The sequence below is a fragment of the Struthio camelus genome, chromosome 25, assembly GCF_040807025.1.
Source record: "Struthio camelus isolate bStrCam1 chromosome 25, bStrCam1.hap1, whole genome shotgun sequence".
NCBI lineage: Eukaryota > Metazoa > Chordata > Aves > Struthioniformes > Struthionidae > Struthio > Struthio camelus.
This window is the reverse complement of record NC_090966.1, coordinates 5,871,070-5,884,505: the sequence shown is the minus strand read 5'-3', so window position 1 is coordinate 5,884,505 and position 13,436 is coordinate 5,871,070. Positions and strand designations below refer to the sequence as shown.

Here is a 13,436-nt window from a genome sequence, read left to right as displayed (position 1 = left end):
GGGCTGGGGGCCACGGCCGTGTGGGGCCAGCGCCTCCTCCCGCCCGGCTCCGCTGCACTCCTGAGGTTGTCGGGATGGGGCAGGGGATGGGGATGGGGACCCAGGATGGGGACGGGGCAGGGGATGTGGATGAGGATGGGATGGGGATGGGGACGTGAATGAGGATGGGATGGGGCAGGGGATGCGGATGGGGACCCAGGATGGGGCAGGGGATGGAGATGTGGATAGGGACCCAGGATGGGGCAGGGGATGGGGATGTGGATGAGGACGGGATGGGGATGAGATGGGGATGCAGATGGGATGGCATGGGGTCAGGGGATGCGGATGGGGACCCAGGATGGGGCAGGGGATGGGGATGTGGATGAGGACGGGATGGGGATGAGATGGGGATGCAGATGGGATGGCATGGGGTCAGGGGATGCGGATGGGGACCCAGGATGGGGCAGGGGATGGGGATGTGGATGAGGATGGGATGGGGCAGGGGATGGGGATGTGGATGAGGATGAGGACGGGATGGGGCAGGGGATGGGGATGGGATGGGGACGTGAATGAGGATGGGATGGGGCAGGGGATGCGGATGGGGACCCAGGATGAGGCAGGGGATGGGGATGTGGATGAGGATGAGGACGGGATGGGGCAGGGGATGGGGATGGGATGGGGATGCAGATGGGATGGCATGGGGCAGGGGATGGGGATGCAGATGAGGATGGGATGGGGCAGGGGATGGGGATGGGGACGCGGATGAGGACGGGATGGGGCAGGGGATGGGGATGGGATGTGGCAGGGGATGCAGATGGGGACCCAGGATGGGGCAGGGGATGGGGATGGGGACGCGGATGAGGACGGGATGGGGATGAGATGGGGATGCGGATGGGATGGCATGGGGCAGGGGGCGCACATGGGGACCCAGGATGGGGCAGGCACAGGGCAGTTTCGGAGCGGTACCGGGGCTGGGGCAGGAGCGGCAGCGGCGGAGGGTGCTGGGGCGGTAGCGGAGCAGCAGCAGCAGCGGCGGCGGGGGGGGGGGGGGGGGGGGGGGGGCCGGGGCAGCACCGGAGCGGCACCGGGGGCGGTGACACCGGGCCGGCACCGGCGGGGCGGGGCGGGGCGGTCCCGGAGCGCACCGGGGGGAGGGCGCTGGCGGCGGCCCGGTGCCCACGTGGTTGCGCGGTGGCTCCGGAGCGGAAGGAGCCGGAGCCGGGGCCGGAGTCGGGGCCGGGGCCGCGGCGGGGGCGGCCGAGCGGGGAAGGAGCCGCATCCCGGCGGGCGCCGCCGCCGCAGCGCAGCGCAGCGCAGCGCAGCGCCGGTGAGTGCGGGCCGGGGCCGGGGTCCGGGAGGGGGGGGGAAGGGGATACCGGGTCCCCCCCCTCCCCCCCCCCCCGCCGCCGCCCTGCGGGGTCCGGCCCGGCGGCTCCCGGCCTCCTCCCACCCGGCCCGGCGGCAGCGGCGGCTGCACCGCCCCGGCGCGGCCCCTGCTCGTCCCCGTCGCTCCCCAGCGCCCTCCCATCCCCAGCGCCATCCTCATCCGCCCCCGTCTCCAGCCTCCCCCCCCCCCCCCCACTCCGGCTCCCACCCGCCGCCCCGGCCAGCTGCGGCCTCAGCAGGCCGGGCAACATCTGGAGCAGGTGGCACATCTGGGCGACCCGCCGCGCCGGGGCTGGGGGCCGGGGCAGGCGGCCGCCGCAGGCCCCGCGCCCGCGGGCTGCCAGCCGGAGGGGGCCGAGCCCGCCCACCCGCCCGCCGCCTCGTGCGCGCACACGTGCGCCAGCCCGCGCTCGCCCGTCGCCCCCGGGTGCTGCGCCTCGCCCCGCGTCCCGCCGCACGGCTGCGAGGTGCCCGCCGGCTGCCCGGCTCCGCTTGGCGCTCCCGGTCGCCCGCCGGCTTGCAGCGCGCTCGGCCCGGGCCCGGCCACGCGCCAGCCCCTCGTCCGGCACCGGAGCCGTCCCGGCGCGCTTTGGCTCCCAAAGCGGAGGGGAAAGCGGCGGAGGGATGTCAAAGCAACTAGGAGAGGTGTCTTCCCCGAGGCAGCCGGGCGGCTCGAGGCGGGCGGCGGGGCTGGGCGCCGGGGACGTCGGTCCCAGGCTGGGACGGAGCTCGTCCCCGCCAGGCTCAGCGCCCGGAGCGGGCGCCCGGCCCCGGCGAGGAGGAGGGCACCGCGCGCCTCGCAGCCTGGCGGCCGCGGAGCCCCTCTCCGGGGCCTGCCATGGGGCCCCCGCGCTCACAGCGGTTCGGCACCGGGGGATTTGCAGCCTTGTTTTGTTCTCTTTAAAGGCGTTTGTAGGCCTCGAGGCGGGGACCGTCGCCGCCGGCGCGGAGCCCACCTCTTCTCCTCCACCTGCGCCGTTGCCCCTGGAGCCTAATGACAGCGCCGCCGGCTCCTGCTGACCCCCTCGTGGCCCAGCTGAGCGTCCGCCCGGCGCCGCCCGGCGCTGCCGAAGCCTGAGACGCCGGCACCGCAGCCCTGCCCAGCCAGCACCCCCCGCCCCTCGCCCGGGGCCCTCGGCGAGGCAGGTCGGGCTTCGGCACGCGGCCCCCCCGGGCGGGCGCAGGAGCGGGGTGGCGGCGGCGGCGGCCGCCTGCGGGGATGCTGAAGGCGCTCGCGGGCCCGGGAGCGCAGCGCGGCACGGCACAGCGGAGCAGGGCTGCGCCGCTGCCACCGCCCGGCTCTCGCTCCGGCGGCCGGTCGGCGAATCTGACCCCGGCAGCCGCCGGGCTGGTCTGGCAGCGGGGACCCGGCGCTCGAGGGTCGGGCGCCGGCGGCAGCTCCCGGCCCGCCGCGGGCCTCGCTCCTGCTCCGCCTGGCGGAAATAACTTCCCTTTCCTGGCTTTGTGCTATGAATTAGCAGCGCGGCGGCGTCTCCCGGCCGCCCGGCGCGGCGGGTGCCGGGGAGCCGGCCGCCTGCCGCCGTTCCTGCCTCTCCTGGCATCCCGGATGCGGGCGCCGATCCTGCCCTGGATCCGGCCGCAGACAGCGCAGCCGGGGCGGTGCCCCGTCTCCGGGCTCGTGGCGCGGAGAGGTCGGCTCGGCCGGCCGCCGCGCTCCGCCGCCCGGGCTGGGGGGGTTTGCGGTTGGGGGGGGGGGGGTGGACGAGCGCCGCGGCCGGCCCGGCGTCTGCGCCGTCCCGCTCGCTCGCCGGCCGCCCCGGCGGCTTGCGCTGCTCCAACGCCTCCAAACGGCAGCGCTTCCCGCGGCGCAGGGGCCGCGCCGTTCGCGGGAGGCTTTTCCTCCCCGGGGGGGGCCAAATCCTGCCGGGCGAGCGGGACGCGCGGCTGGGTCCGTGCTAGCAGCGGAGCGGCGCCGGGCAGGATTTGGCCTCCCCGAGGGCGGCTCGGGGCCGCGCTGTGAAGGCGGCAGCGCTCCCCGGGCTACCAGCGGCCGCGGCGGTATGTAGGGCAGCGCGGTGGCTCCGTGCCGCCGCCGCGGCGTGGGAGGGCGGGAAGCCGCCGCGCGCTGCCTGGCAGGGTAGGAGTCATGGGCGCAGGCCGCTATTTCTGGCGCTTGCTTCCTGGGGGACGTCGGGAAAGTCACTTTGCCCCCTGGGGCCGCTCGGCCGGCGATGCTCGGCTCCGTGACGCCAGCCCCGCTCCGCCGGCGGGGATGGACCCCCGCTCCGGGGACGGCTCCCGTCCCGCCGCCGGCCCCCTCCTGCGGGCAGGGCCGCCGGCCTCCGTCCGGGCGAAGGAAAGCTGCCGGATGAGAGCCGGGTTTGGGGGACGGAGCAGCAGCTCTCCGTCGCCCTTCGCCCCTTTCTTACATCCTGCAAGTTGCTCCGCCGCGTGGGCGCCCGCGGCCGGCCGGCGGCGAGGGGTGGTGACCGGCGGCTGTCGCCCCGCAGGCGCCGCGCCATGGACTCCATGTTCGAGGACGACATCAGCATCCTGGCGCAGGAGGCGCTGGGGCAGGACGAGGACTGGCTCGACAGCCCCAACACGGACCTGTCGGGCGAGATGTGCTCGGCCTCCCACTTCGCCCTCGTCACGGCCTACGACGACCTCAAGGACCGCCTGGCGGGGCTGGAGCGCGAGAACTCCACGCTCAAGCGGCGCCTCAAGGCCTACGAGATCAAGGTGAGGGGCCGGCCGGGCCGGGGGCCGGCGGGGCGCGGGGCCGGGCCGGCGCTCAGGCCTGCCCGCCGCGCAGTACCCGCTCATCGGCGAGTTCGGCGAGGAGCGCCTCTTCTCCGTCTACGAGGCCAAGGAGACCTCGCCGCTGCAGAGCGAGAAGGCGTCGCTGCAGCAGCAGCTCAACCAGTTCCAGCACGAGGTGAGCGGCGGCGGTGGTGGGGGGGGGGGGGGGGGGTCCCCGCCGGCGCCCCCCAGCCCCGGCCGCACCTTCGCCTCCCTCCCCTGCAGCTGCAGAAGAGCAAGGAGCGGGAGGAGCAGCTGGACGAGATGATCCAGGCCTACGAGAAGCTCTGCGTGGAGAAGAGTGACCTGGAGTCGGAGCTGGGCGAGATGGTGGGTGCCCCCCCCCCCCCCCCCAAGCCCGGACCCAGTTTTGCCTTGGCTCCACCCCGGTACCAGGCAGGCGAGAGCCGGGCGCCCCCGGACCCGCTGCCGTCGCCGCGGCTGGGCGACGGGGCCGGAGGGGCGCGCGAGGGGTTTGGCCGGCGGCCGCGGGCCCAATCCTCCTCTCCCCGCTCGGCCCGGCCAGCGGGCGCTGGTGGAGACGCACCTGAGCCGCATCCGGAGCCTGGAGCAGCAGCTGCGGCAGCGCGACGGCGGCTCCTTCGGCGCCCCGCTGCCCGGCCAGGAGGTGCCGTTCCTGCCGCTGCACGGCGGCCACGGTGAGCCGCGGGGCGGCGGGGCGGGGGGGGGGTGCGGGGGGGCCGCGGGGCTGAGCCGGCCGCTGCCCGCAGTGCTCGACTGCCCCGTGGGCTGGCCGAGCCGCGGCCTGGAGCAGCTGGAGGCCGAGCTGGAGGCGGCGCGGCAGGAGGCCCAGCGCGCCCAGCACCGCGAGGAGCACCTCAAAGCCGAGCGCGAGCGGCTGCAAGCCGAGCTCGAGCGCCTGCAGGAGAGCCGGGCGCAGGTAGGGCCGGGGCGAGCCGGGGTGCCCCCCCCCCCCAAACCCCGCCGAGGTGCTGGGGGGCCTCACGGGACCTCTGCTCGCCCCAGGAGCAGTCGGAGCGGGACATGGCCTGGGTGAAGAAGGTGGGCGACGACCAGTAAGTGCCGTGCGGGGGGTGCCGGCGGGGGGGGGGGGCGGGTGGTTGCACGGGGGCCGGGTGGGTGCGGATGCCTCCCGGGGGTCTCCGCGGCGCAGGCGGGATGGGGGATGCTCGGCGCGGGGTAGCTGGAGCCGTGGGGACCGCGGCGCTCAGCCCGCCAGGGATGTCGCAGCGCCGCCGGCCCCGGCTGCTTTCCCGCTTTGCGACGCCGCGAGCCGCCCCGGGGTCTCGCGGCATCGCTCCTGGGGAGCGAAACCCGCCGCTGCCGCCGGGTGCCCGTCGCTCTGCAGCCCGAAAGCACCGGCGCCGTGCCGGCCCCGGCAGCGCGGGGGGGGGAAACGCCAGCAAACGGCAGCCGCTCACCTTGGCAGAGGAGCCGGGCGCGCGGGCAGGCTGCAAACGCAACCTGCGGCGGCGGCACGAGGGGTGGCCGGAGCGGGGTGCGCGGCGCCGTGCAGGCCGCGCGGCGCGGGCTCGGCGAGCGTGCCGCCGCCTCCAGAGGGCACTGACGGCTCGTCGCCGCCGCCGGCCGGGCTGCCGGCACGCCGCGGGGCCGGCGGCGGCGGCACGGAGGGGATGCTCCGGGGTGCCCTCGTCTCCGGCGCACGCCGGCTTTGCATCCCGCCGCGGGTTTATTGCAACGGCGGAAGTCGGCTCGGAGCCGCCGCTGCGCCGGGGGCGTCCCTGCTCCGACCCTGGGCCTGCTCCCGGCCTTCGCCCCCGGCGCATCCCCCAAACTCGAGGCGGTTCAGGCCAAGAAACTGCCGAGTTTTGGGGCTCGCCGGGAGCCGCGGCAGGCGGCCGAGCCTGGCTAGTTCCCGCAGTGGCGAGACCACCGCTCCGGCGCCGGCCGTTCCTGCGCCGGCGGTTCCCGCGCCGGCTGTTCCCGCGCCGGGGGCCTTGCTCAGCCCCGTTAGACTCCGCGGGGCCGACCCGGCGGGCGCAGAGCAGCTCCGGCTCGGGGCGCTTTGGGCCCAGGCCGTAGGACGTGACGATGCCGGCAGTGCATGTGTGGGTTCCGCCCCCCCCCAAGATGAGCTGGGGATCGGCCAGCGGCTCCCTTACCCCGGTATCCCAGCGTTCAGGCTTGCGTCCGCGTCGTCCCCCCGCGATGGCTGCTTAGAGCATCCCAGGAGGGGCGCTGGACAGCCAAGAGCGGCTCCCAGCGCTCCCAGGTTATTCCCTTTGCCCCCCGACGCCGTGAGCTGGGACGGGGGGCCGACGTCCGGCGTTCAGCCGCACCAAGGAGAGGCGGGTTGTCTTCTCCCGGCGTGTCGAGCCGCGGCGGAGACGGGGCCGCCGGGGAGGGCGCGCGCGGCCCCGGCCGCCGCCGAGCTGTGGACAGATAGAAGCTGACGCGCGGGCGGGCTCGCTAATGCGGCGCGGCGGAGGTGCCGCTCGGCCCCGGGCGGCGAGGGTGCGATTGCAGGGCGGCTTCGTTAGCGGGGCGAAGCGGCGTGCGGCAGGCGCCCGCGGGCACGGAGGGCGCGGGAGGCGCCGGGCAACTTTTTGTTTTGTTTTGTTTTCCTCCCCCCTCTCCTTGTTTTATTTTTTTTATTTTTTTAATATTGATGCGCTGGATGCTTTCGCTGTCTCTTGTCTCCGCGGCGTAAATCAGCACCTCGCTCTCGCTGATTTGCAGTGATTTCCCCCCGCTGGCGTTCGGCGGGGCCTGGCCCCGTCTCGTCCCTGAGCGGCGATAGCGGGGTTAGGACGAGCATCGCCTCTCTGGCTGCATCCCGGTCGGAGCCATCGATAACCCTCGCTGGAGGCTTCCCTCCTGTTAATTCACCCAGCTGGGCGCGCGCGGGGGCCCGTCCCTCCCGCGCCTCGGGGCAAACCTCTGCCGAGGGTCCCTGCGCTCTCCTCCCCGTCCCCCTTCCCGCGATTTCCAGCCCTGCAAAGGGAAATAAAACGACCTCCGCCCATCTGTCTTAATGCTTCCCGAGGCCTCGTTGTTCGGAGCCCCGCTTCCGCGGGGGGAAGCAGGTGGGGAAACTGAGGCACAGCCGCGCTGGGCGCCACGCTCCCCCGAGGCGGCGCGGAGAGCAAACCTCGCGTTTCGGCGCTTGCCGGGCTGTTTTATCCCCCCCCCCCCACCCTCCGATCTGCCTCTCCCCCTCGGTGGCAAGAGGCAGGAGAAAAGCCGCGGCGGGCTGGTGCGGGGCAGCAGGATGTGACCCGCGCTGGACACCCCTTCCTTCCTCCGCGGGCAGGGCGCCCACGTGGCCGACCTCGGCGAGCAGTTTTGGACGGATTCGGGTTTAATTTTGGAACAAAATTTACCTCCCCGGAGTTGCCTTTTCTTGTAAATAAGGCTCTTTTTTGTAACCTGCTCTTTTCCACCACTTTTGGGTATGAAACACGCACTATCTGCGCTTTCAATCTTTGGGTGACTTTTCTCTCTTTTGCTGAATTAGTCAGCCTGCCTCTGTAGTGTGCCCGCAAAGGCAGGAAGATTTCGGATTTGACTCACTTCGATTTCAGTATTTTTCTTTTGATTTGAAGGCAGAGAAGGAGTTTTCCAAAGCTGGAAGGGACGGGGCTGCCTCGGCGCTGGAAATCTCTGCTCTCTTCGGGCGGGAATGGGGTTTCGGGCCGCGTCCCGCTGCGGCCGCCCCGAAACGGCTCCCGTGTCCTCGCTGGCCTGGGCTTCGGCGTGCGGAGGCGACGCGCCGGCGCGCCCGGGGCACAGCCCGGCCGTTGCGTCCCGCGCAGCCCTCGGCTGGTCCGTGCTGGGGGAGCATCGCTGTCATGACAGCGGCCGGTCTCAGCGGCGGCGTGTTCGGCGATTCGGTTTTGGTCCCTCCCTCGGCGATCCGGCCCGAGCAATCTGGGCCGCGGCGGCGAACCGCTAGCGCAAGCTGCAGCGCGGCGCCGGTTCTGCCGGCGGGAAGGAGGGCGCGGGAAAGCGCCGTTTCGGGGCCGTTTCGGTTGGTTTCTGCCTGCTCCGCTGAATCTGGATGGAGGCGGCTCGCCAGCCGCGCGCTCGGTGGCACCTCGGGGACGGCGCAGGGGCTGGGGCGCCTCGGGGCCCGTCCCGGCCGCGGGCTCGTGCCACCGCTACGCCCCCACCTCCGAGCCTTTTGCAAGCGTTGCAAAGCACCTGGCCGGCCCGGTTGTCCGGGCGTCCCCCCCCCCGGCACCCCCTTCCCGCCCCCCGGCTTCGCTCGCTGCCGGGCTGCTCCGCCGCGGCGCAGGGCTGCGACCGGCGCCGGGCCCTTTCCCCTCCCCGCGGCTCCGGCTCGCGCTCGCCGCTGCCCGTCCCCCTGCCCACGCGCAGAGAGCAGATAAGCCTGTGGTTTGCGCTTTTTATTTAGGGCTTTCTTTGCCGGCGTTCCTGTTTACCGGGCGTGACTTGCTCGAAGTCGCCCCTTCCTCCCGCTCCCCACCCTGCCGTGGGAACGGCGGGCCCCGGCGCGCCCGGCCGCCTTCGCTGAAGCCGGTGCCAAGCTTTGCAAAAAGGCGCGCGGTCCGGCCGGCGCGCGAAGGCGCCTGCCCCCGTCCTCGGGGGAAAAAAAACCGCCCTGGCGTTAGGTGCAGCGGGCCGGGGCCGAGCGCGTCGGGGCCGCGGGCGGGCGCGAGCGGCGCCGCGGGAAGCCGCGCTCGAGGCGGGCTGCAGCTCAGCCTGCGCCCGCGGCCGCCCCGTTTCGGGGGCCCCCCGCGCCCGGCCCTCTGCCTTCCACGCCGGCGTCGCTGCCCCCGGGGGCGCTGCGGTCGGGCCGATGTCGCGGCAGGGGTGTGATGTGGTTGGCATCTCTCAGATGATGGCAACGCCGCCGCTCCGCGCGCGCCCCGGGTGGCTTCGCCGGCGAGATCGGTATCGCAGGGCGCGGGGGGGAGCCGGGGCGGGGGGAAGCGGCACGGGTGCAGCGGGCGCCGCGCGGCCCCGGCGGCCGCCTGCCCGCTGCCCTGCGCCGCTCCCCGCTGGCACGTGGCAGCCCGGGCCGCCGGCACACTTCCTGCGGGGGCTCGGGCAGGAGGCGAGCTGCACCCTCGGCGCGGTTGTGTCCTCAACCAGCCGCCAACGGGGCGCTCGTGTGACGGGCCGGGGGGCCCCGCGCCCCTCGGGAGCGCCAGCCGGTGCCCGGCCGGTTCCCGCGGCTGCCGGGCCGGCGGCTCCCAGCGCCCCTGCAGCGCGGCGCTGCTGCCGCGCGCGTGCGCCCGCCCGGCGTGGGCGGCCGGGGTTTCGGCAGCTGGTTCGTTCTCACATCTTACCCGCAGCTACGGCTCAAAACCCCACGTTTTATCCCAAAACGAGCCTTTCTCAGGTGGCGGCGGGGCTGCCCGTCGCCTGCCGCTGCCCCGCTCCCGGCCCCGACCGCCGCTCCCGGCAGCGGAGCTGGGACCAGGACGGGGATGGGGACGGGGACGGGACGGGATGGGGACGGTCAGGACCGCGGGGAAGGGCTGTGTCCGGCCAGGACGGGGAAGATGCCCATGCTCGTGTCCTCGCTGCCACCAGGGAAAGGCCACTGGGGACATGACGTGGGAACCTGGGGAGTAAAACCTTTCTTTTTTCTTTTTTCTTTTCTTTTTTCTTTTCTTTTTTCTTTTCTTTTTTCTTTTCTTTTTTCTTTTCTTTTTTCTTTTCTTTTTTCTTTTCTTTTTTCTTTCTTTTCTTTTCTTTTTTCTTTTCTTTCTTTTCTTTTCTTTTTTCTTTTCTTTCTTTTCTTTTCTTTTTTCTTTTCTTTCTTTTCTTTTCTTTTCCCTTTTCTTTCTTTTCTTTTCTTTTCCCTTTTCTTTCTTTTCTTTTCTTTTCCCTTTTCTTTCTTTTCCCTTTTCTTTCTTTTCCCTTTTCTTTCTTTTCCCTTTTCTTTCTTTTCCCTTTTCTTTTCTTTTCCCTTTTCTTTTCTTTTCCCTTTTCTTTTCTTTTCCCTTTTCTTTTCTTTTCCCTTTTCTTTTCTTTTCCCTTTTCTTTTCTTTTCCCTTTTCTTTTCCCTTTTCTTTTCCCTTTTCTTTTCTTTTTTCTTCTCTTTTCTCCCCTGCCAATAACATCACGGCTCCCACGGACGGGAGCGCCAGGCCAGACCTGTCGGCTGCTGTTACGAGCAGCATCTCCCAGGTCCCCGGGGTGTCACAACCGCTCAGCTGAACTCGTCCGCGCGCGGCGCAGGACAAGCCGGGCCTGACAGCCCCGCGCTCACCTCGGGAGATGGGTTTCTCCCATCACATCACCGGAGCGAATATGTTTTTTAAAAGTGACACGCAAGTTGGGGGAGACTTGATGAGTTTGGCAGGGCTTTGGAAGGCTGCTGACGAGCGCGGCGGGCCCGGCAGGAGGAGGGAGCCGGCGTTCGCCCTGCGGCCGAGCCGGGACCCCGGGGTTCGCCGCTGGCGGGGCCGCGGGAAAATCACCGCGCTGCAACTAGCGGCGGGGGGGGAACGGCAGCCAAAACTTTTCCCTTCCGAGTTAAAAAGTGAAGGTTTGGGTCAGCGTGGGGCGAGCCCGTGACGCTGGCCCCCGGCTGCCCCGCCGCAGGGTGAACCTGGCGCTGGCCTACACGGAGCTGACGGAGGAGCTGTGCCGCCTGCGGAGCCTCAGCGCCCTGCAGAGCCAGATCCTGCGCGCGCTGCTGCAGGAGAAGAGCCTCAACGGCGGTAAGGGGCTGCGGGGGGCCAGCCGCCGGCGGCCCCGGGGACGGGGCGGGCTGGGACGCGGGGAGCCCCCTCCAGCCCGTGCATCGCCCCGGCCGGCCGGGAGCGGGCGCCGAGCTGCCCCGGTGCGTCGGCATCGCGGTGCCCATGCATCCACGCCATGGGAGCGCCCGTCCGTCCGTCCGTCCGGGGTGCTGCCGAGCTGACGCGGGGTGCTTTTCCCACCCCGGCTTTGCTGTGCTTCGCTTTGCAGCCCAGCGCCACTCGCCGCTGTCCCAGTGCCATTCCCCGGCCCAGCAGCGCCGCTCGCCCGCCCCGCAGTGCCCCTCGCCCGTGGCGCCGGGGCGGGCGCCCGCTCCCCCTTGCCAGTCGCCGGCGCTGCAGCGGCGCTCGCCGGCCCCGGCCGCCAGCCCCTCGCCGGCCCCGCAGCGCCGTTCGCCGGCCCCCGGGCCCGGCCAGTCGCCGGCCCAGCAGCGGCGCTCGCCGGCCCCGGCCGCCAGCCAGTCGCCCGGGCAGCAGCGCCGCTCGCCGGCCCCGGCGGCCGGCCCGGCTCCGGCCGCCGCCTCGCCGCACCGGCTGCCCGGCGAGAGGGGGCCGCTGGAGCTGGGCTACGCCAAGCCCTCGAGCCGTCACATCAAAGCCAGCTTCCAAGGGCGCCGGAGCTACTCGGAGGTGAGCAACGTGGCGCTGTACCAGCAGAGCCGCCCGCTCTGGCTGCCGCCCGAAGCCGCCACGCTGCCCAAGCCGCGGCCCTACGGCGAGCTCTACCTGGGCGGCTCGGGCGCGCCGCCGAGCCCCCGCCAGCCCTTCGAGGAGCACGCACGCTTCGAGAAGCAGTCGTCGGACGAGGACGACTGGGCCGTGCCCAGCCCGCCCAGCCCCGAGGCCGGGGCCATCCGCTGCGCCTCCTTCTGCGCCGGCTTCCCCATCCCCGCCGCCGCGCACCGGACGGCGGCCGCCTACGCCCGGGCCGAGCACGCGCAGTCCTGGCCCTCCATCAACGTAAGCGCCAGCCCCGCTGCCCGGGTAGCCGCCGCGGGGGTAGCGAGAGGCCGGGCAGAGCGGTGCCTCAGTTTCCCCGTCTTTATGCAGCTGGATGCCCCAGCCCGGCGTGGGGTGCGAAGGGAGGGAGGGTGGTTTCGGCCGCCCGGCGAGGCGCTGGCGCGGGTCGGAGCGCGGCGGCGGCGTCACCCCTGCGCTCCTGCCTCCCTCCCTCCCTCCCTCTCTGCCCCCCGCAGCTGCTGCTGGAGACGGCGGACTCGGACATCCGGAGCTGCCCGCTCTGCCAGCTCGCCTTCCCCGTGGGCTACCCGGACGATGCTTTGGTAAAGCACATCGACTCGCACCTGGAGAACAGCAAGATCTGAGGGCGCCGCTCGGCGCCCCGGGCCGCCCCCCTCCCCGGATTCTGGATGCTGCATGAAACCACACGGAGCGCCACGGCTCCCGAAATACCTCCGAGTCTTCAGTAGCTGCCAAAAGACTGAAGGAGCCCCCGGCCCCCGGCCCGGCCTCGCGTGTAAGTGGGTTTCTCCGCTCCCGCCTCTCCCCCCGCCCGCCCGCCCGGCGCCGGCGGATGCTCGAGCCGGGGGCGGATGCTCCGGCCGGGGCTGCTGCTCGCCAGGGCCCCCCCCCCCTGTGCCCGTGGCTTTTCTCTGCTTGATCTCAGGGAGGATTTGAGGGACCGGATCCCGCATCCGGCCCCCAGAAAGCAGGCGGAGGGAAGGGGCGGCCCCTTGCCGGGCTCCGCGGGGCAGGAGCTGGTTGTCGCCGGTGCCCCCGGCCGCCCGCCGCCTCGTCCCACCGGTTCGAGCATCTTGGCAGGGTTTTACGTGAAAAGCGTGGCCCCCCCCCCACCTTTCCTGCCCCGGCCCCGCTTCTCGCTGCAACGGTGCCGCTGAGGAGCAAAACCCCCTCCCTCGCTCTGGCCCCCCCCCCGCGTCCCCCGCCCCGGCCCGGGGACCCTCGTCCCCCATCCTCCAGGGCTGCAACAGCCCCTTGCAAACAGCACCCCCCCCATCCCCAAGCCGTCACCCCCCCCCCCTCCTCACCTCCCCACATCTCCCACGTTAAATCTACCTCAAAGCCGCCAGGCCGGGAGCCGGGAGAGGGGGGGGTCCCGCCGCGCCGGGCTGCGGGGGGAGCCGCGCGCCCGCCCGCGCTCGCCGTGCCGTGCCGTCCCCCCGCGCCGCGCTGCATGTGCCCCCCGCGCGACGGCCCCCGCGCGTCCCCACGCTCCCACCAAGGGCTCCGTCACCGGCCGGCCGGGGCGCCCGGCCCCGCCACGCCGCCGCCGGCTCTTCCGCCGCCGCGGCCCCCGGGAAACACAACCGAGGCCAATAAAAACCTTTCCCCAGCGCCTGAAACAACTCCCGGGGGGCCAAAATTGCCTCTTCTGTCGGCGTCCCCGGGGCGGGAGAGGGCGACGGGGCCCGGGAGATGCTCTGGCCGGGGGCCGGGGTCCCCTCGCCGGCTGGCGAGGGAGGGTGCGAAGGGTGAGCGAGGAGCGCCCCGTCTCAATGCATGCGGCCCGAGAGCCGGGTGCTGGTGGTGGCCGGCGGGGGGTCCGCGGGGCAGAGCCGGCTGCGGCGGCGGGCGCTCGGGGAGAGGCGGGTGACTGGGTTCAGGGTGCCCGTTGCAGCGACCTGCGCGGCCCCGTTCCCAGCACCG

The 13,436-nt window shown here is 72.6% G+C and overlaps 1 protein-coding gene across 1 annotated transcript; it reads left to right on the top strand.

The window, feature by feature from the left end:
• The first annotated feature begins 1,269 nt into the window (after positions 1 to 1,269).
• TBKBP1 (TBK1 binding protein 1) lies at positions 1,270 to 12,761 on the top strand. The gene is made up of 11 exons (XM_068919291.1): positions 1,270 to 1,306; positions 2,272 to 2,511; positions 3,837 to 4,068; positions 4,142 to 4,264; positions 4,354 to 4,458; positions 4,655 to 4,787; positions 4,860 to 5,029; positions 5,116 to 5,165; positions 10,651 to 10,769; positions 11,020 to 11,768; positions 12,005 to 12,761. The coding sequence occupies exons 3-11, from the start codon at positions 3,847 to 3,849 to the stop codon at positions 12,131 to 12,133; spliced, it is 1,800 nt and encodes a 599-aa protein (XP_068775392.1). The 5' UTR covers positions 1,270 to 1,306; positions 2,272 to 2,511; positions 3,837 to 3,846; the 3' UTR covers positions 12,134 to 12,761.
• Positions 12,762 to 13,436: the final 675 nt, after the last annotated feature.